The 21,416-nt window shown below is 38.8% G+C and overlaps 1 protein-coding gene and 1 long non-coding RNA gene across 5 annotated transcripts in view; one reads left to right on the top strand and one right to left on the bottom strand.

The window, feature by feature from the left end:
- Window positions 1-21,416, bottom strand: part of LOC139759080 (uncharacterized) — a 58,294-nt gene that overhangs the window by 11,516 nt on the left and 25,362 nt on the right. The window contains exon 3 of one of the 2 annotated variants that reach the window (XR_011714993.1): window positions 1,955-4,587. The exons of the other annotated variant lie outside the window; for it this stretch is intronic. This is a non-coding gene — a long non-coding RNA (uncharacterized lncRNA). Of the gene's footprint in view, window positions 1-1,954; window positions 4,588-21,416 lie in introns of those variants that run through there. 2 annotated transcript variants of the gene reach the window in all.
- The window catches only part of Acat1 (Acetyl-CoA acetyltransferase 1), a 78,232-nt gene continuing 74,547 nt past the window's right edge, over window positions 17,732-21,416 (top strand). For 2 of the 3 annotated variants that reach the window (XM_071680995.1, XM_071681013.1), the window contains exons 1-2: window positions 17,732-17,868; window positions 20,902-20,993. In XM_071680995.1, coding sequence (XP_071537096.1) covers window positions 17,842-17,868; window positions 20,902-20,993 — 119 coding nt within the window. In that variant the 5' untranslated portion in view covers window positions 17,732-17,841. Of the gene's footprint in view, window positions 17,869-19,155; window positions 19,220-20,901; window positions 20,994-21,416 lie in introns of those variants that run through there. The other variant, XM_071681004.1, reaches the window with a different exon arrangement.

Genomic DNA, 21,416 nt, shown 5'->3' with positions numbered 1-21,416 from the left:
AAACCATTTCAAAACACCCTCTTCTGCTCTCTCAACCACGCTCTTTTTATTTCCACACATCTCTCTTACCCTTACGTTACTTACTCGATCAAACCACCTCACACCACACATTGTCCTCAAACATCTCATTTCCAGCACATCCATCCTCCTGCGCACAACTCTATCCACAGCCCACGCCTCGCAACCATACAACATTGTTGGAACCACTATTCCTTCAAACATACCCATTTTTGCTTTCCGAGATAATGTTCTCGACTTCCACACATTTTTCAAGGCTCCCAAAATTTTCGCCCCCTCCCCCACCCTATGATCCACTTCCGCTTCCATGGTTCCATCCGCTGACAGATCCACTCCCAGATATCTAAAACACTTCACTTCCTCCAGTTTTTCTCCATTCAAACTCACCTCCCAATTGACTTGACCCTCAACCCTACTGTACCTAATAACCTTGCTCTTATTCACATTTACTCTTAACTTTCTTCTTCCACACACTTTACCAAACTCAGTCACCAGCTTCTGCAGTTTCTCACATGAATCAGCCACCAGCGCTGTATCATCAGCGAACAACAACTGACTCACTTCCCAGGCTCTCTCATCCCCAACAGACTTCATACTTGCCCCTCTTTCCAGGACTCTTGCATTCACCTCCCTAACAACCCCATCCATAAACAAATTAAACAACCATGGAGACATCACACACCCCTGCCGCAAACCTACATTCACTGAGAACCAATCACTTTCCTCTCTTCCTACACGTACACATGCCTTACATCCTCGATAAAAACTTTTCACTGCTTCTAACAACTTGCCTCCCACACCATATATTCTTAATACCTTCCACAGAGCATCTCTATCAACTCTATCATATGCCTTCTCCAGATCCATAAATGCTACATACAAATCCATTTGCTTTTCTAAGTATTTCTCACATACATTCTTCAAAGCAAACACCTGATCCACACATCCTCTACCACTTCTGAAACCGCACTGCTCTTCCCCAATCTGATGCTCTGTACATGCCTTCACCCTCTCAATCAATACCCTCCCATATAATTTACCAGGAATACTCAACAAACTTATACCTCTGTAATTTGAACACTCACTCTTATCCCCTTTGCCTTTGTACAATGGCACTATGCACGCATTCCGCCAATCCTCAGGCACCTCACCATGAGTCATACATACATTAAATAACCTTACCAACCAGTCAACAATACAGTCACCCCCTTTTTTCATAAATTCCACTGCAATACCATCCAAACCTGCTGCCTTGCCGGCTTTCATCTTCCGCAAAGCTTTTACTACCTCTTCTCTGTTTACCAAATCATTTTCCCTAACCCTCTCACTTTGCACACCACCTCGACCAAAACACCCTATATCTGCCACTCTGTCATCAGACACATTCAACAAACCTTCAAAATACTCATTCCATCTCCTTCTCACATCACCACTACTTGTTATCACCTCCCCATTTACGCCCTTCACTGAAGTTCCCATTTGCTCCCTTGTCTTACGCACCCTATTTACCTCCTTCCAGAACATCTTTTTATTCTCCCTAAAATTTACTGATAGTCTCTCACCCCAACTCTCATTTGCCCTTTTTTTCACCTCTTGCACCTTTCTCTTGACCTCCTGTATCTGGATAAAAAATATTCAGCAAACTGTTTACAATCTACTTAAGACTAAATCTTGAATATCTTCTTAAGTTTCATCTCTGCATTTAAGGAGGCACAAAGAACTAATAGAGAGACAAAGAGGAGGGCAACAAAGATAGTATCAGAATTAAGGTAGCAGAGTTACACAGAAATGTTAGAGCCCTTGAGTTTGGCCATCTGAAAAACAGAAGAGAATGTGGTGACCTGATCACAGCCTTCGGATTTTTGAACTAGTCTGATATCATCATCAGTGAACAGTGCTTCAAAAGAGACAAGAATTGAAAAATTGGCAGTTATAACATGAAATTAAGCAACAAAATTGTTAAAGAGTATGACAAGGGAAATTTTGTAGCATTAGAACGGTGGTTGAATAGAATATACTAGTGATGAAATTGTGACTTGACAATACACAGAGGTTAAAATTTTGTATGATATAAAGTTAAGAAATGGGGTGCCACAAGTGCAGAACACTCTCCCTGTATCGTACAAATAGGGAATTACATGATGAATGCCAGTCTTGCTTAACACACACAATAACAAAACTATATAATGTATCCTGAAGTGCAGTGTGAACAATTACTCAGCGAGACTGCTGTAATCAGCTGCTAAAGTTGTATACCTGTGCCCTGTCCAAGGCATCACACTGCCAGATTCCTTCACATCAGCTGTACACACTGTCAGTGTCATTATTGTCATCAAGTTGTTGAGGATTGGCTTCATTCTGGTGAAAGCTAAACTTTTTATGAACATGGACTGTAAGAAGTATCTTCAGTTTTTTTTTTAGAGAGAACCCCTTTTTTTTCTTTTTGGGAACATTTACATACATCTGATAATCCATTAATTATACATTTTCCACCCAAAAGGTAGCTACTTAGACCTGCACGCCAGTTTGATTTTAGGAGTGAGTGTTTTGTACCCACCTTAGCAGTATATCTGATGATCTTGGACTGATACCAGGGCTCACAAAGAATCATGGTTTTTTCAGTTTTTTTATGCCAATACTGTAGTGTAACTTTAAAGATAGTGTGTTTGGCTCTTATTAATCAACACAGATTATTTGGTAAATTTCCTACAGTTAATGATCTGTGAAGTACAAAAGACCAAAACTCACCTTCTCTCTCAAAAAATATATAAAGAAATACAAATTAGTGAAATGTTAGGAATCATTTTAGTTTGTAAGAGGTGTTACAAGCTCCTGTTAGGAAGGAAAGTATAAAGTAACTTCCTCTTGGCAAGAGACACATGAAGAGTTTTTATATGTCATGTAAGAATCACTTAGCCAAAAGAGGACAGATATGACACAAAGGCTTTTCTTATGTAATAGCCATTGTAGCTTATAGGATTGTCCAGCAAATATGAGTGTTGCTTATTATTTTACCTTTGTAATATATGTAGGGATATGCAACTTTCAGAAAGTTTGTGGACAGTTCAACACAAACCCCCTTGCTTTCTTGTAAGAAATAGCTTATTAGATTGGACATGCATTCGTACAGAAATAAATGGGTAGAGTTAAAAAGACAGTAGAGTACTGATACAATTTTTTTATGATTCTACCCAAATAACCCTACTTTATATGTAAGACATAGCTCATTGAACTGGACTTTTGCTTTTGAAATTTTAGATAGGAATAATATGAGATAAGGTAGCATATTAATCAGTCAGGATATGTAGTTATAATATAATAAAAGGCTTTAACTGATAAATCATAATCATAATTAAGAGGGCAACATTTGTTCATAAAAGAGAACACTTTTTCTGTATATCACGTCTAGTTTGGTGAAGAAACTAATTCCTTTAAGTTGAATTTTCTGTTGGAAGTTCATACATAATGAGACTGCTAGATACCATTGATCAGAAAATGTCAAAATGGCATATGCAGATGAGTGTGATCGTATCATATCAAGATTTATTTAGAAGTTTTGAAAAGCAGATGAATCATTACTAAGCGAATGATCATGTTCATTAACCATGCACTTTTCATTGCGAAGTGAATGATTATGTTCATTAACCATACACTTTTCATTACTAAGTTGATGGTCTTGTTCATTAATTACACACTTTCATTGCTAAGTGAAAAATCACATTCATTGAGATCTGTACTGTTATTGGGATGGACCATTGTGATATTTTTTTCCTCTCCTTAGCAGCCTTTTTTATGAGTAATTCTGTTGTTTGCATCGCAATGGGAAAAAACGATTTTTCAGCCTTCAAAACCAACATTTTTTCATCACAGGAAAGATTTCTTTTTAATTCTAAAAGCTTTATTTGACAGTCTTATCTCTAGAATATTACAGATGTGATGAATAAAGTGATGTTCGGTAAATCACATATTTTGGATATGATTTTGCATCGACCACTTTCTTAAAAATGAAGGAATGAGCATATTAACAAATTTAGACTGAGAAATACAAGCACAAACAGTATTGAAAATTATTTTCCTTTTCAACGTGTGTTTGTGTGCACCACTTGTGTTTACTGAACCTTTGTTGAATGTTTTGTCTAAGATATACATCATTTACAGCATTTATCTTTTCACCTTTAAATTCATATGTTGATATAGTTGTCAGTAAGATGATAACATTTTATTTTGGTTGTACAGTATATCTGCAATGTGAAGTGAATTAGAAGTTTTATCATAAGTGCTTCTCTATTATGGTACCAGTAGTTGAAGGTCACCATAAAAATGTTGGTTAAAAGTACAGGCAATGCTGCAAGGTGTCAGTAGTGTGGCTTCCAGTTACAACATAAACACATGATGTGGCAGATGCTGGGCAAAACTTTGACTAGCAAAGTAAAAATGACACATTTCTTACACACACATACTATAGAGTTTAGTTATGATATGATATATCTTTACAACCTGTGCACCATCTACCTCTAGCCATCAGGGTAAAGCATGTCCATCCACTAGCACGCTTCCAAACACTTCTAGCTGAAAAAATAATACTTGTGAAAAACTGCTGTAAGTTCATCTCATTGTCTTAGATTACTTATTTCTTACAAGCTAGAAATCTGTAAGATTTTGGCATAGATGACAGAACAGCATTGCAGTAATAGGAAAAAGGGTATGTAGTCGTACTATTAACCAAGACTAGGAATGTTTTTCATCATAAACTATTTACCGAGCTGACTTGTATTATGGAAACAAATGCACATAGACATTTATATCACCTACAGGGCCTGTACCTGGCTAAATATTTGCTTTTCTATGTTAAAATAGTTTGTAGAATAAACTGTAGGTTGAAATTTTAAGATTTGTAGGCACAATACTCAAATGGTTTTTTTCACTGGTTGAATTATACACTCAGCAATTATGAATTAGTCTTTGTTGATGCTTTAATTTTAGTATTTAATAAATCTTATTATGGGATTTCAGTAGTGCTTAAGAAGCCAGCTGCATCCATCAGGCAGTATCATGGGTCAGGGAGTGTGGAAATGTTGTATTACCTGTTTCTTTTATACAGGGAAGGAGTTTTACACTCGTGTGACCCCATGTCTTGAGCACTCATACAGCCTCTTAAATTCATGAATGCTGTGTGCATTAACCATGTCCTCAGTCAATCTGTTCTATTTATCCACCACTTGTACATTATAAGTTATTTCTTTACAACCTTACTACCTCGCAATGCGAGGTAGCGCAAGGAAACAGATGAGGAATGGCACAACCCACCCACATACACATGTATATACATAAACGCCCACACATGCACATATACATACATATACATTTCAACATATACATACATATACATACACAGACATATACATATAAACACAGGTGCATATCCCTACTTGCTGCCTTCATCCATTCCCGTCCCCACATACGAAATAGCATCCCCCCCTCCCTCTCTCCAGCGAGACAGCACCAGGAACAGACAGAAAAGGCCACATTCGTTCACACTCAGTCTCTAGCTGTCATGTGTAATGCACCGAAACCACAGCTCCCTTTCCACATCCAGGCCCCACAGATGCTTCACATGCCCTGGTTCAATCCATTGACAGCACATCAATCCCAGTATACCACATTGTTCCAATTCACTATATTCCTTTCACCCTCCTGTCTGTTCAGGCCCCGATTGCTAAAAATCTTTTTCACTCCATCCTTCCACCTCCAATTTGGTCTCCTGCTTCTCCTCATTCCCTCCACCTCTGACTCATATATCCTTTCTGTCAATCTTTCCTCACTCATTCTCTCTATATGTCCAAACCATTTCAACACACCCTCTTCTACTCTCTCAACCACACTCTTTTTATTACTACATATCTCTCCTCCCCTTTCATTACTTACTCGATCAAACCACCTCACACCACATATTATTCTCAAACGTTTCATTTCCAACACATCTGCCCTCCTCCACACAACCCTATCCATAGCCCATGCCTTGCACCCATATAACATTGTTGGAACCACTATTCCTTCAAACATACCCGTTTTTGCTCTCCGAGATAATGTTCTCGCCTTCCACACATTCTTCAACTTTCTCAGAACCTTCGCACCCTCCCCCACCCTGTGACTCACTTCCACTTCCATGGTTCCATCCGCTGCTAAGTCCATTCCCAAATATCTAAAACACTTCACTTCCTCCATTTTTTCTGCATTCAAACTTACCTACCAATAAACTTGTCCCTCAACCCTACTGAACCTAATAATCATGCTCTTAATCACATTTGCTCTCAACTCTCTTCTTTCACACACTTTACCAAACTCAGTCACCATCTTCTGCAGTTTCTCACCTGAATCAGCCACCAGAGCTGTATCATCAGCAAACAACAACTGACTCACTTCCCATTTGCCTCCTTCACCAATGTTCCCATTTGTTCTCTTGTCATACGCACTTTATTTACCTTCTTCCAAAACATCTTTTTATTCTCCCTAAAATATGATTGATACTCTCTCACCCCGACTCTCATTTGCCCTCTTTTTCACCTCTTGCACCTTTCTCTTGACCTCCTGCCGCTTTCTTTCATATATCTCCCAGTCATTTGCACTACTTCCCTGCAAAAATTGTCCAAACGCCTCTCTCTTCTCTTTCACTAACAATCTTACTTTTTCATCCCACCATTCACTATCCTTTCTAATCTGCCCACCTCCCACCTTTTTCATGCCACATGCATCTTTTGCACAAGCCATCACTGCTTCCCTAAATAAATCCCATTCCTCCTCCACTCCCCTTATGCCATTTGCTCTCACCTTTTGCTATTCTGCACTCAATCTCTCCTGGTACTTCCTCACACGTCTCCTTTCTAAGCTCACTTACTCTCACCACTCTCTTCTCCCCAACATTCTCTCTTCTTTTCTGAAAACCTCTACAAACTTCACCTTTGCCTCCACAAGATAGTGATCAGACATCCCTCCAGCTGCCCCTCTCAGCACACTTACATCCAAAAGTCTCTTTTTTACATGCCTATCAATTAACACATAATCTAATAACGCCCTCTGGCCATCTCTCCTACTCACATACCTATACTTTTCAATATCTCTTTTTAAACCAGGTATTCTCAGTCACCAGTCCTTTTTCAGCACACAAATCCACAAGCTCTTTACCATTTCCATTTACAACACTGAACACCCCCATGTACACCAATTATACCCTCAACTGTCACATTACTCACCTTTGCATTCAAATTACCCATCACCATAACCCATTTTTGTGCATCAAAGCTGTTAACACACTCACTCAGCTGCTCCCAAAACACTTGCCTCTCATGATCTTTCTTCTCATGACCAGGTGCATAGGTACCAATAATCATCCATCTCTCTTCTTCCACTTTCAGTTTTACCCATATCAATCTAGATTTACTTTGTTACACTCTGTCACATATTCCCACAACTTCTGCATCAGGAGGAGTGTTACTCCTTCTTAGCTCTTGTCCTTTCACTAACCCCTGACTATACTCTTGTCCTCTCACTAACCCCTGACTTTACTCCCAAAACATTCCCAAACCACTCTTCCCCTTTACCCTTGAGCTTTGTTTCACTCAGAGCCAAAACAGTCAGGTTCCTTTCCTCAAACATACTACCTATCTCTCCTTTTTTCTCATCTTGGTTACATCCATTCACATTTAAACACCCCAATCTAAGCCTTCGAGGAGGATGAGCACTCCCCATATGACTCCTTCTTCTGATTCTCCTTTTAGAAATTTATTTACAAGTGTCTTACTTAATTTCATGATATGTTTTATGATTACTTAATCCCTTCATCTCTCAAAGAATGATCCACTGTCCACCTCATTAATCTCTTTTGAAATCTTAAAGGTTGTGATCAGGTATGTCTTTGTGTAGTGGGCACAGGACAATTTTAGGGAAAGTTTTCAGTGTTGTCAGCATCGAAGGTACATATTTAGAATGAGTTGTATGATATGTTATATTTGTGTTTTAATGCTGAAAAGATGTATGGTGTCCTGAATGCAGACAAGAATGCATAACTCGTAGATGCCCAGGGATTGTACTGTCAGATTGGTGTATGTCTTACATGATGTTTAAGATTGGGTTGGAAAGGCAGTTGTTTAGTGTACTTTAGATCATTACAGTGTGTATATGATTCTTTAGTATCATTTCTGTTGGAAGAGGGAGATTATAGGTTTAGTTTAATGAACTATGAGGCAGGGATAGATAAGCTTCATATTTCTACATGGAGTTTGGGGTTGGTCAAGAAGTGGTTTAGATAGGAGGGATCTAGCACTGTGTGAATTAATTGTTTTTATGGGGTACTTAGGATTCTTTATCTTGTCCAAATCTTGTAATGGTAAGTGTTCTGAGGGTGTTTACTTATAGCATTTGCATTGATGTTTTTAGTGTGGGGAGTGAACATCATATGTGTGTCTTATGTGATATGTAGATATTCTGTTTTGAAAGAGCTGGTTGTCTGTGTAATGAGTGCTGCATGTTTGTTGTTGCTTGGATGGTGACAGGGAGCTGTGATAAGACTGGGAGGTGATCTGCATGAAAAATTTACACACTGTGGTTTGCAGGTGACAGGAGGTTATGCATGAAGAGACAGAACGGGATTAAGAGTAAGAATAAGAGCTACATTCACTGTCCACACCAATAATATAAAAATAAAAGCGACACAGAAAGTGATTACCCTCAGAACATTAATTGGGAGTTGATGGTATAATTGGTGTTCACTGGGTGTTCAGTGTTATGACTGGAAATGGTGAAGAGCTTGTGGAGTTGTGTGCAGAAAAAAGACTGGTGATTAGGAATACCTGGTTTAAAAAGATATTTGGAGTAAGTTACGTGTTCTAGATATCTCAGAATGGACTTGGCAGTGAATGGAACCATGGAAGTGGAAGTGAGTCACAGGGTGGGGGAGGGGGCAAAGGTTTTGGGAGCGATGAAGAATGTGTGGAAGGAGAATGTTATCTTGAAGAGCAAAAATGGGTATGTGTGAAGGAATAGTAGTTCCAACAGTATTTTATGGTTGCAAAGCATGGGCTATAGATAGGGTTGTACGGAGGAGGGTGGATGTGTTGGAAATGAGATGTTTGAGGACAATATGTGGTGTGAGGTGGTTTGATCGAGTAAGTAATGAAAGGGTAAGAGAGATATATGGGAATAAAAAGAGTGTGGTTGAGACAGCAGAAGAGGTTGTGTTGAAATGGCTTGAACATATGGAGAGAATTCATGAGGAAAGGTTGGCAAAGAGGATATATGTGTAAGAGGTGGAGGGAACAAGAAGTGGGAGACCAAACTGGAGGTGGAAAGATGGAGAGAAAAAGATTTTGAGCAATCGGGGCCTGAACATACAGGAGGGTGAGAGGTGTGCAAGGAATAGTGAATAGGAATGATGTGGTATACCATGGTTGATGTATGCATGTATGTATGTATATGTACATGTATGTATATATGTGTGTGTATATGAGTGGATAGGTTTTCTTCATCTGTTTCCTGGCACTACCTCATGAACATGGGAAATGGCAATCAAGTATGATAAATAATAGATGACATGTGAGGTGCATAACCTCATTAGGTTAGGGTCTGGTCACCAAAAATAAGGGTCAAGTGAGCATATGAAGTGTCAGGTCACCTGACACTTGTCTTTGATCATCTAACCTTTACCCTTGGTAACCTGATCCCTGCCTTTGGTGAGGGCAATGATGAGTATATTTGATGGTATAGTATTCCCATTGGTAAGGTATGGATGCAAGGCATGGCATGGATGAAAATGCATGGAAGAGGGTGAAGAGAGTTGATAAGATAAGAAATGAAAGGATGAGGAGCATTGTGGGAGAAAGAGGTGAATGTACAGAACTGGCAAAATGGTTTAAACATATGAAGAGGATGACTAATAGAACATACATGTCAAAAGTAAAGGAAACAAGGAAAAGAAAGAGGCTAAAGAGGAGGTGGAAGGATGAAGAAAAAGAAGCTTTGAGACTCAAGAAAAGGATTTAAATATGCAGGAACGTTTAAGACGTGCATGGGACAGAGCATTTTGGATCAGTGTGGTACATAAGAGGTGCAGTTCTGTCAATAGGTTGAACCAGGGCTTATGAAGTGGCTAGTGGAAACAAACAGAAAGGTGAGGTGGGCTTTGCTAGAGATAGGCAGCTTTGGTTTCAGTGCATTATACATGACAGCTAAAGAGTGGATGTGAACATATGAGGCCATTATTCATCTGCTCATGGAGCTATATCGCTAACATTGGAAACAGCGAACAAGAATAAATAAAAAAGACAATTTCATATGTGTTTGCTGTTTCCATCCCACCTCAGTAGGTTGCGTGTGTCACTCTCTCTGCATGAGATGACATTCCAGATATCTAAATTACTTATTCCTCTAGAAATATTATGTGTACCTATGTACATACTTGTAGAAACTGGGATTTGGTCATTCATAGAGACACATGCTTCTTCATTGGTTACTGTGCTCATGTATGGTTAACAGTAGTGGTTACCAGTAAATAAGAGTACATATAAAGGTGCAGTTAGTTGACAGTAGATTTACTTTAGTTTTTTATGTATCTTTCTGTGATGGAAAACCCATTACTTTTTAACCAAAGCAACCAGATCAGAGTTACTTTCATTGATTAGCTTAATTTTGGCTTCAGCTTTGTATACAGATTGGCACAGTTGCATTTTTGTTAATGGATAACCTTAATGTGTTCATACTTATGTATATCTCCTTATTAGTCAAGTGGTACCATAGTCATACTTATTCTATTTAGTACTGATATGAAACAAGAAAAAACTACCCTTAGATCTGTCCTGAAAGCAGACCAGTTGTTGGTATATGTACGTGGACTGTATAAATTTTCCTAGAGGTTATACACTAAGTTGGTTGATGAAGGTAAGTGTGTAACTACTGATTTTTATGTCTGTACAGTATTATTTATTTTTTCTTTTGTTTTTCTCTTTTTTAAAAACAAATTGTTGGCTTGCTTTTCCTTCAGTTCTAAGATTTTCTATTTTCATTATACCTAATCACTGTTTCCCGCATCAATGAGGTAGCACCAGGAAACAGATGAAGAATGGCCCATCCACTCATATACACATATGTATACATAAGTGCCCATACACACACATATACATATTCATACTTGCTTGCCTTCATCCATTCCTGGCACTACCCCACCCCACAGGGAACACCCTCACTTCCCCCTGCTTCAGCGAGGTAGCACCAGGAAAATCGACAAAAAAGGCCACATTCATTGACACAGTCTCTAGATATGTTTGTATAATGGAGCTTTGATCTTGTTAGTATCTTTAGAAATGTTATAGTTCAAGGGGAGAGTTTTCACTTAACTTTGGATTTGATAATGTGAAAATTTAAGAGATACTGTTCATTACTTTTACAGTATATGATTAAAGATGCTAATGGTTTTATTATGTCTACCTAAGGGAATTGGGTGTCCCTGCTCTTTGTCAACCTGCAGGGCTGAGGACCCCAGATCTGCAAAATTTATACCTATAAAATGAACCTGTATTTATGTACTTAATCTACCCATTGTAAATAGGAATTGAGTTAATAACTTTAGATTGATTCTTTTTCAGCATAAGATAGTTTTATGTGCATGAAATGATACAGTTTTTCAAAAGATCTGTGACTTTTAATTACTTATTTTGGTTGAGATGATCCACATTGAGTTAACATTAGATTGTATTATCTCAAAACTACTCCCCGTGGAAAATGGGAAGGATTTGAAAAAAAAAATTTATGTCCCACTGTAAAGAAATTTATTTATTGTATATGAAAGAGTTCATAATTTATTAACTTAAACTGAAAGCAGACCACATAGCTTTACTTATGAGGTTATGAAATTTAAGGCATGTACAATTGGAATTAAGGAAAGATGCCTTGATCATAAGAAAAGAATAAAAGTAGACTATTAATCTGTGAATGAGTTTGAGGTTTGAGGCTCAGAAAGTTGGACACAAATATATGTTAGCCATTTGATATGTTTCGTATGATAACCATTGGAGATTATCACTTGCTATTGTTATGAACGCAGTGTACATAATTTTCTTACTTGAAGCTAGTCACATGGTTTGACATATGAAAAATAGCTGATAATTCAAAACTATGCATCTATTTGTTCATCTATTTGTTAGTTGCAAATAGTGGAGAGCTAGCTTTTGTTTTAAATGCAAGTTTCAAGTTGTAAATATTTCATAAAAAATATTCATATTGTGGCCAGTTCAAGTTATTGTTTCACAGTTTTAATGTATTCATTCATTTCATTATGTTCATTTATATAAATAAAATATATATAGCAATTAAAATTTAGCTATAGTAGATATTGAATTTATTTCATTACCCAAACTATGATACTATTCCTTTCGGGTATGACAAATGTAAGAGAGTTAGAGTGAATGATTAATGATTATAGAAAAGCTCCCTCAAAGAAGGGGTAGAAAGAAAGGAAAAACAGAAGAGTCAGTTTGGAGGAAGTGAGAACTATTGGAAGGGAATGAGCCAGGATATGACACAGCTTGTACAGAATGTGTTTCTTTTTGGTGGGACAGGACTAGACAAGCAAGAAGGGCTTAGATGTGGGATTGTATAAGGATGTGCAGTTCCTCATATATCCTTACACCATCTTCTACATTTTTCCATCTGCATACCTTAGCCTGATTAACTGCTCCTGAACTAACAAGTGACTCCTGATGAATTTATGGAAAAATTTTGGATTTTCACTTGCTTTATCTACAACAATCTTTTCAAACTTTTCTTTCTTATCCCATTATACATATTTCTCACCTCATATACCTTGCAAATGCTGGCTGACTGGAATGCCATCAATATCTTCATCACCACACACCTCAAAGCTTCCTTATGTTTTGATATCTTTTGTTAAACCATCCTTTACTTTTTCTTATATTCCATCAATATTTGAGGCTTGAGGTACCCATGTCTCTCCTTCATTTTGCAAGTCTCTCATGGTACCCATGTCTCTCCTTCATTTTAAATTTCACAAACTCTCTCACCATAGAGCCCTGGTTCCTGACTGCTGAATTATTCTTTGTAACTTCATTGCCATAGAAATTATTAAGGTTTGTGTAGTTTTCTTATGTCCTGTCCCACCTCTCCTCTTACAATGTCCTAATTGACCACATAGTCAAACATGAGCATCATATGATTACTTCTTCCAATTGTTGTATCATATATAATATTCTCAATATCCATGCTAGTATGTATGAAGATGAGGTATAACATCTTAGTTTTCTCCTTGACATGTTGGTAACGGAAATTTTGTGTATACACTCTAAAAACTCACTGACACTGAGAATCCAGATTTCCCCTTTTTATATAACCGCAATTTCCCTTTATCAGCACTTTACCATCTCTAAGAAGTGGATGTTTCACTGTTTCATGAACCATCTTGTCCTTAACTGTTATCAATGTATATTTGTCCTGGATTGTTGCAATTCTTTGCAGGAGTATACTGTAGTATGATCATCATGCACTTTTCCCCTGCAGTCACTCTTCCCATTACATATTTTCTGAAAGGACCATCTTTCACTATTTCATAAAATTTAATAAGAGGCATAATCCTTCTCTTCCTTTGCCTTAGCTCTCCACCTTCTCTCTTCTTTCTTGCTATCATGTACCTCTCTAGACAGAACAGGTGAGACCATATCTCTTTGGTAAGCTAAGTTTCCACAGTTCCAACAATATAAGGTGCCATTTCCCTTATTTGATTATAAAAAATTGTAGTCATCATAGAAGATATCCCTGTGGCAGTTGGAGATGGCAGCTATTATGGTCTGTACAGAGACAATAATAATATATCCAGTCAAACTGTCCTGGACTGTGGCTTGTTGCTTTTGCTGAAGGAGACTGATGACCTAAACCCATGTTGCCACCAGAATTCCCTTGTGTAGCTTTCACCTACAGTTTCTTCCAAGCAGAAGCTTTGATGCATTCCCAACATATTGTAGAGGGCAACTAAAAGGGACAGGAGCAGGAGGCTGGAACAGACCACTCCTTCCTGTATTTCAGTTTCTAAAAGATGGAAGAGAAGAAGGGGCCAGCCAGGGAGTGCTCATCCTCCCCAAAGTTCAGTTTGGAGTGTCTAAATGTGAGTGATGAGATGAGAAGAGATGAGAGATATGTAGTATGCTTAAGGAAAGAAACCTGGATGTTCTGACTCTCATTGAAACAAAGCTCAGGGGTAAAGGGGAAGAATGGTTTGGAAATGTCTTTTGTGTTAAGTCAGAGGCTAGTGAGAAAACAAGAGCAAAGGAAGGAGTAGCACTACTGAAGCAGGAGTTGTGGGAGTGTTTGAAAAAGTGTAAGGAAGCAAATTCTAGACTGATAAGAGTGAAAATGATAGGCAAGTGGTGGAAGACTATTAGTGCTTATGCACCTGGCTATGAAAAGAAAGATCATGAGAGGCAAGTGTTTTGGCAGCAGCTGAGAGAGTGTGTCAGTAGTTGCGATGTGAGAGACTGGGTATGGATGATGGGAGATTTGATTGCAAAGGTGAGTAATATGACAGTTAAGGGCAAGGCATGAAAAGAAGAGACTTTTGGACATAAATGTGCTGAGTGGGGCAGCTGGTGGGATGTATGATCACTGTCTTGTGAAGGCAAGGTTGAATATTCATTTGTTGAGTTTTTGAAAAAGAGGAAACAATGTCAGCAAGAAGAGAATAGTAAATGTAAGTGAGCTTGAAAATGAGACGTGTGAAGAAATACTAGGAGAGATTAAGAGTAATTGAAGTAAAGGGAAAGAGTGAGGACTTGGGGTATTTAAGAAAGCAGTGCTGACATGTGTGAGTGATGCATGCGGCATGCAAAAGGTGGGAGGTGAGCAGATTAAAAAGGGGAGTGGCAGTATGAACTAAAATTGCTAGTGAAGGAGAAAAGAGAGGTATTTGGGCAGCACTTACAGGGAAGGAGTGCAAATGATTGGGGTATATACTAGAGAAAGTGGCAGGAGGTCAAAAGAAAGGAGCAAGGGTAGAAAAGGAGGGCAAATAAGAGTTAAGGTGAGCTAGTATCAGTAAACTTTAGGTTTTAGAAGGTTAATAATGTGCAAAAAGAGAATATATAGGAACATCAGTGAAGGGGCAAAAGAGGAAATGGTAACAAGTAGTGATGAAGTGAGGTGAAATGGAGTGAGTATTTTGAAGGACTGTTGAATGTGTTTGATGATAGGGTGTTTGATTTGGGGTGGTATGCAAAGTGAGAGAATCAAAGAGAGTGATCTGGCATAGAGAGAAGAGAAGGTGAAAGCCTTAAGTAAGATGAAATGTGGCAAGGCAGCTGGAGTGGATGATATTGCTGTTGAATTTATTAGAAAGAGGGTAACTATGTTGCTGATTAGTTTCATTTTATATAAGGATCATGGTGAGATGCTTGAGGATTGGCAGAATGCATGTATAGTGCTGTTGTATAAAGGCAAAGGGGATAAAGGTGACAATGGCCATCATTTCCAACCACAACAAGGATATCCTTCACCACTCATCTAACACTGTACTCACACCCAGACTACTCACTTCCTCACCACCCACTTCCTATTGTAACCACACCTACACTTTTCAGTTCCTTACCGCTTACCTCACTCTGTACCCACACTTCCTCACCACCCATCGAAGTGTAACAATGCCCCACATTATACACTTCCTAACCACCTCCCTCATACTGTGCCACAACCACACTACTCACTTCCTTACTGCCCAACTCACATTGTACCCACTCCTACACAACTCACTTCCTCACCACCCACCTTACACTACCCAAGCCCACATTATTCAATTCCTCACTACCCATCTCACACTGTACCCACTCCCACACTACTCACTTTCTCACCCACCTCACACTGAACCCACACCCACATTACTCACTTCCTCATTACTCACCTCAAGTACTATCTACACCCACACTATTCTCTTCCTCACCACCTACCTCACCCTTTACCCACACCCACACTACTCACTTCCTCACCACCCACCTCACACTGTACCCACACCTGCACTACTCACTTCCTTACCACCCCCTCACACTGTACCCTCGCTCCCATTACTCACTTCCTCATCATCCACCTTACACAATCTAAGCCAACGCAATTCTCTTCCTCACCACCTACCTCACACAGTACCTACGCTCACACTACTCACCCCCTCACACCCACGTCACACCTACACTACTCACTTCCTTACCATCCCCTCACACTGTACCCACACCTACACTACTCACTTCCTTACCACCCCCTCACACTGTACCCACACCTGCACTACTCACTTCCTTACCACCCCCTCACACTGTACCCACACCTGCACTACTCACTTCCTTACCACCCCTTCACACTGTACCCACGCCTACACTACTCACTTCTTCACCACCCACCTGTGTACCCACACCGACACTATTCACTTCCTCACCACTTACCGTACACACTGTATCCACACCCATACAGTTTACTTCTTAACTACCCACCTCTCACTTTGCCCACACCTATACTATTCACTTCTAAACCACCTACTTCACGTTGAGCCCACGCCCACATTACTCATTTCCTAACCACCCACCTTACACTATACGCACGCTCACACTACTCACCTCCAAAATGTGATAATAGTACAGCGGCAGTAATTGCATGTAAGTTGTTAAGTTTGAATTAGTTACAGACTCGTTAAAAGTAGCCGATATAGCAAGGTACTTAGTCACGTAATGAATCGTCTACAATTGTAAGAGCCGTGATTGAAACAGTCGCTCAACCGGTGATTCAGATACCTGTTTAGATCCGTAACTAACTCACTTATCCAACTGATGAGCGTTGTTGATGAGTTAACCCGGCTTATAATACTTTTAGGGATGATGAATGCTCTTGGCTGTAATTCTGTAATTTTCTAATATTATCCATTTTCTTGTGGTCATCATCTGTCTCGATACCCAGTAAAAACCTTCATGACCATGCCTCCCAGGAGGATCATTCCTCCCTTGCGCCAGCGCCTCTCACTTGTATCATTAACAGGTTATTGGACTAAACCTTGTAACACTACACTGGCAGTCTCTGCTTTCTCATCAGATGCTCCTTGAATCATAATTAGTGGCATGTAGCGTTATGCGTTGAGATCAGTTATTCCATCTTGTTCATGAGTGGTTGATAATTGTAGAGATTAATACAAATGTAAATATAATGTGCATGTTGGTCTAATCGTGACTTTTTTCGAGGTATGATGCCAAGGTATAGTTGTTACTGTGTCTGTTGTTGTAGGGACCTTTGGACCAGGCTTAAAATTTTCTTCTTATCATATCTAAGTAACTTCAGATACTAGGCTTGTCCCTCTCCTACGTCTTAAGTAACAAGATGTCCGTGTTTGTACGTAGGTTAACTCTGTGCTGCAAATAAGCTATATAATCCCCGGAATTGTGGTGCTATTATATCATATTTTTGGTTCTGTAGCTGCAAACTTCTTTATTGTAGCTAGATTTCTCATTACGAGATTTCTTCTTTGATCTGTTTAGGGATAGTCAGGCTATCTTTATCTTGAGATATGGCATGTTGCTTCAAGTATATTCTAATTCCTTGCATTCCCCCCCCCCCCCCCCCCAAAAAAAAAAACGCCATTTGTTGGGTATTAGCTGTGTATATTGTTCGCTAGGATGTGGTTGCTCTGGTGTCATGATGAGGAGAGTGTTCGCTGAAAGTGTTTGCTGCTCCGGGATGTTGGCCCAGTAGGGCCGAGGGTCTATTGTTTCGTGGGCGTCTGTATCAGTTGTGCTCCAGGAAGAGATGAGTATCTCAAAGCTTCTTTCTCAGGTACTTTCTGATTACGTTTAATCTGAACTCTTCTGTCATGTAATCATATATCTAATCGAAGATATTTGTTGGGTACGTTTTGTATGGCTTGTCATTTTACCTGTTGTATAAATATAGAAGTTTGGCTTGACCGGGTTTACTCGGGTGTAATGGAAGTTCCTGATTAAATTCCAAGTCAAGGGTATACAGTCCTGGAAGTGTAGGCTGAGGTGAATGTTTAGGCCTGGGTATGAGTAACACTTATCCCGAGGGAAGATTTCATGATGTGTAAGGAAGTGGTGATTTCATTGGTAAGTCACAACTTGAGCGAGAATGCAGTTATAATGAGAGTAGACTAGAATAATTTACTGAGTGCTTTTAATAGAACTCTGCTCCACCTGCAGACGATCTCTGGGGAAATGATTTAGGTGGGGTTATTTAGGTGTTATGGAGTGGTATTGTCTTTATTATTCATCTTCGGTTTTCAACTTCGTATTTTCCTCAGATGCAACACATTGTATAGACTAAGGTGCTCACCTTTGAAGTTGTAGATGTTAGATTATCATGCTCAAATGGAGAAATAATGGTACAAGTTCTGTTAACACCATATATAGAGTTGATCTTTAGGGTTTTGCTAAAAGCACCTCCTACTCCCACAATATCAAGTCCCCACGTAGAGGGAGAATGTGGGGGGTTTAAACAATTGAGAGTGTAAAGAATGAATTGGTACAACTTTCATCCAAATCTGTGAACCAGAAGAGGAGGGACTTCTATGGCATCCTTCCTATTATGATAGAACCCACATTACCCCCGTCAAAGCACGCTCACGTAGGTTAGCCGGTACATTACTACTTCACCCAAGAATTGGAACTAACTTTGGATAGTGAATTAGTTTTAGCTACAGTGTAATGGTAGACAATACAGTGAGAGTCTTAAGAGCATGATAATTTATTCCCTGTCATTAGATATGGTGATAGTGGCGAGGTTGATGAATGTCAGGGAAAACGTTACTTATGACATTTATGTGAAACGAAAAGAAACCAATAAATACTTATAACTTTACCTAACCTCCCTAGAAGTCAAGAATTATCTTAATGATTTAGTTGAAATACACCAGTCACACCCATGACTGAGCCAGTTAATGTCAAGAAAAAGATGAAAGATTGCATGACCAATTATGACAATCAATATTCTTCAAATTATGACAATCAATATTCTTCAAAAGTAGCCATTAGTACTGTATTAGTACTGTACATCATATGGGATGTTTTCACAGGTTCACCTCTTGTGGCCTTCAACACTGAGATAAGTGACTTGCATCATTGTTCAGGACGGCAGTTATTGTCAGACTTAAGACTGAATAATGATTGAAGTAAGTTTTTAGAATGGCTTAGTAGAAATTTTATAAGTTATAACTTATTGATGAAATGATGTATATATATATATATATATATATATATATATATAATGTGTGTGTATATATATATATATATATATATATATATATATATATATATATATATATATATATATATATATATATATATATATATATATATATATATATATATATATATCTTCTTTCTTTCAAACTATTTGCCATTTCCCACATTAGCAAGGTAGCATTAAGAACAGAGGACTGGGCCTCTGAGGGAATATCCTCACCTGGCCCCCTTCTCTGTTCCTTCTTTTGGAAAATTAAAAAAAAAAACAAGAGGGGAGAATTTCCAGCCCCCCCGCTCCCTCCCCTTTTAGTCGCCTTCTACGACACGCAGGGAATACGTGGGAAGTATTCTTTCTCCCCTATCCCCAGGGATAATATATATATATATATATATATATATATATATATATATATATATATATATATATATATATATATGTAGAGGGTGAAGGCATGTACAGAGCATCAGATTAGGGAAGAGCAGTGTGGTTTCAGAAGTGGTAGAGGATATGTGGATCAGGTGTTTGCTTTGAAGAATGTGAGAAATACTTAGAAAAGCAAATGGATTTGTATGTAGCATTTATGGATCTGGAGAAGGCATATGATAGAGTTGATAGAGATGCTCTGTGGAAGGTATTAAGAATATATAGTGTGGGAGGCAAGTTGTTAGAAGCAGTGAAAAGTTTTTATTGAGGATGTAAGGCATGTGTACGTGTAGGAAGAGAGGAAAGTGATTGGTTCTCAGTGAATGTAGGTTTGCGGCAGGGGTGTGTGATGTCTCCATGGTTGTTTAATTTGTTTATGGATGGGGTTGTTAGGGAGGTGAATGCAAGAGTTTTGGAAAGAGGGGCAAGTATGAAGTCTGTTGGGGATGAGAGAGCTTGGGAAGTGAGTCAGTTGTTGTTCGCTGATGATACAGCGCTGGTGGCTGATTCATGTGAGAAACTGCAGAAGCTGGTGACTGAGTTTGGTAAAGTGTGTGAAAGGAGAAAGTTAAGAGTAAATGTGAATAAGAGCAAGGTTATTAGGTACAGTAGGGTTGAGGGTCAAGTCAATTGGGAGGTAAGTTTGAATGGAGAAAAACTGGAGGAAGTAAAGTGTTTTAGATATCTGGGAGTGGATCTGGCAGCGGATGGAACTATGGAAGCGGAAGTGAATCATAGGGTGGGGGAGGGGGCGAAAATCCTGGGAGCCTTGAAGAATGTGTGGAAGTCAAGAACATTATCTCGGAAAGCAAAAATGGGTATGTTTGAAGGAATAGTGGTTCCAACAATGTTGTATGGTTGCGAGGCGTGGGCTATGGATAGAGTTGTGCGCAGGAGGATGGATGTGCTGGAAAGGAGATGTTTGAGGACAATGTGTGGTGTGAGGTGGTTTGATCGAGTAAGTAACGTAAGGGTAAGAGAGATGTGTGGAAATAAAAAGAGCGTGGTTGAGAGAGCAGAAGAGGGTGTTTTGAAATGGTTTGGGCACATGGAGAGAATGAGTGAGGAAAGATTGACCAAGAGGATATATGTGTCGGAGGTGGAGGGAACGAGGAGAAGTGGGAGACCAAATTGGAGGTGGAAAGATGGAGTGAAAAAGATTTTGTGTTCTTATCTCATTTATAGACAGCAGCGTGTGGTGTCCGGCACTACAGTACTGGTAGTTTAAAGGATGTAGTCATTGTGAGTGCCGTTCGAACTCCAATGGGATCATTCAGGTGAGTTGATGTTTTTGATTTGTTTTAAAAACAGTCATTTGAGGTTCTTTGCTTGTTTTTTTGTCAGTTTATACTTATAAGCACAAGACTGTACTTGTTGGTTCATTTATACTCGATGATATCGTACATCAGAAATGTTTATCCTTGATCCTTGTCCATGAATATATTTCTGATGTCTGCATTGATCTAAAATTTTTGGACGATATGTACCTTAATCTACATTCTACAACAAGTCAGATTGGAAAATTTTGTTATCCATGTAATGGTTTTGCAATTTTAAGATCATCTAAACTAGCATTCTGTCATTCCTGTTGCTTGCCAGATTAACAGTGAATGGGATTATGGTAATTATAGATAATTTGTCAATATTGCCTTGGCTCCAAACTTGTAACCATTTCTTATTGCAGATCTTTCTGAAGACAT

The sequence above is a fragment of the Panulirus ornatus genome, chromosome 2 (assembly GCF_036320965.1).
Source record: "Panulirus ornatus isolate Po-2019 chromosome 2, ASM3632096v1, whole genome shotgun sequence".
NCBI classification, from domain to species: Eukaryota; Metazoa; Arthropoda; class Malacostraca; order Decapoda; family Palinuridae; genus Panulirus; species Panulirus ornatus.
Note: the sequence above shows the minus strand (reverse complement) of the source record. Positions and strands in the feature narration are given on the sequence as shown.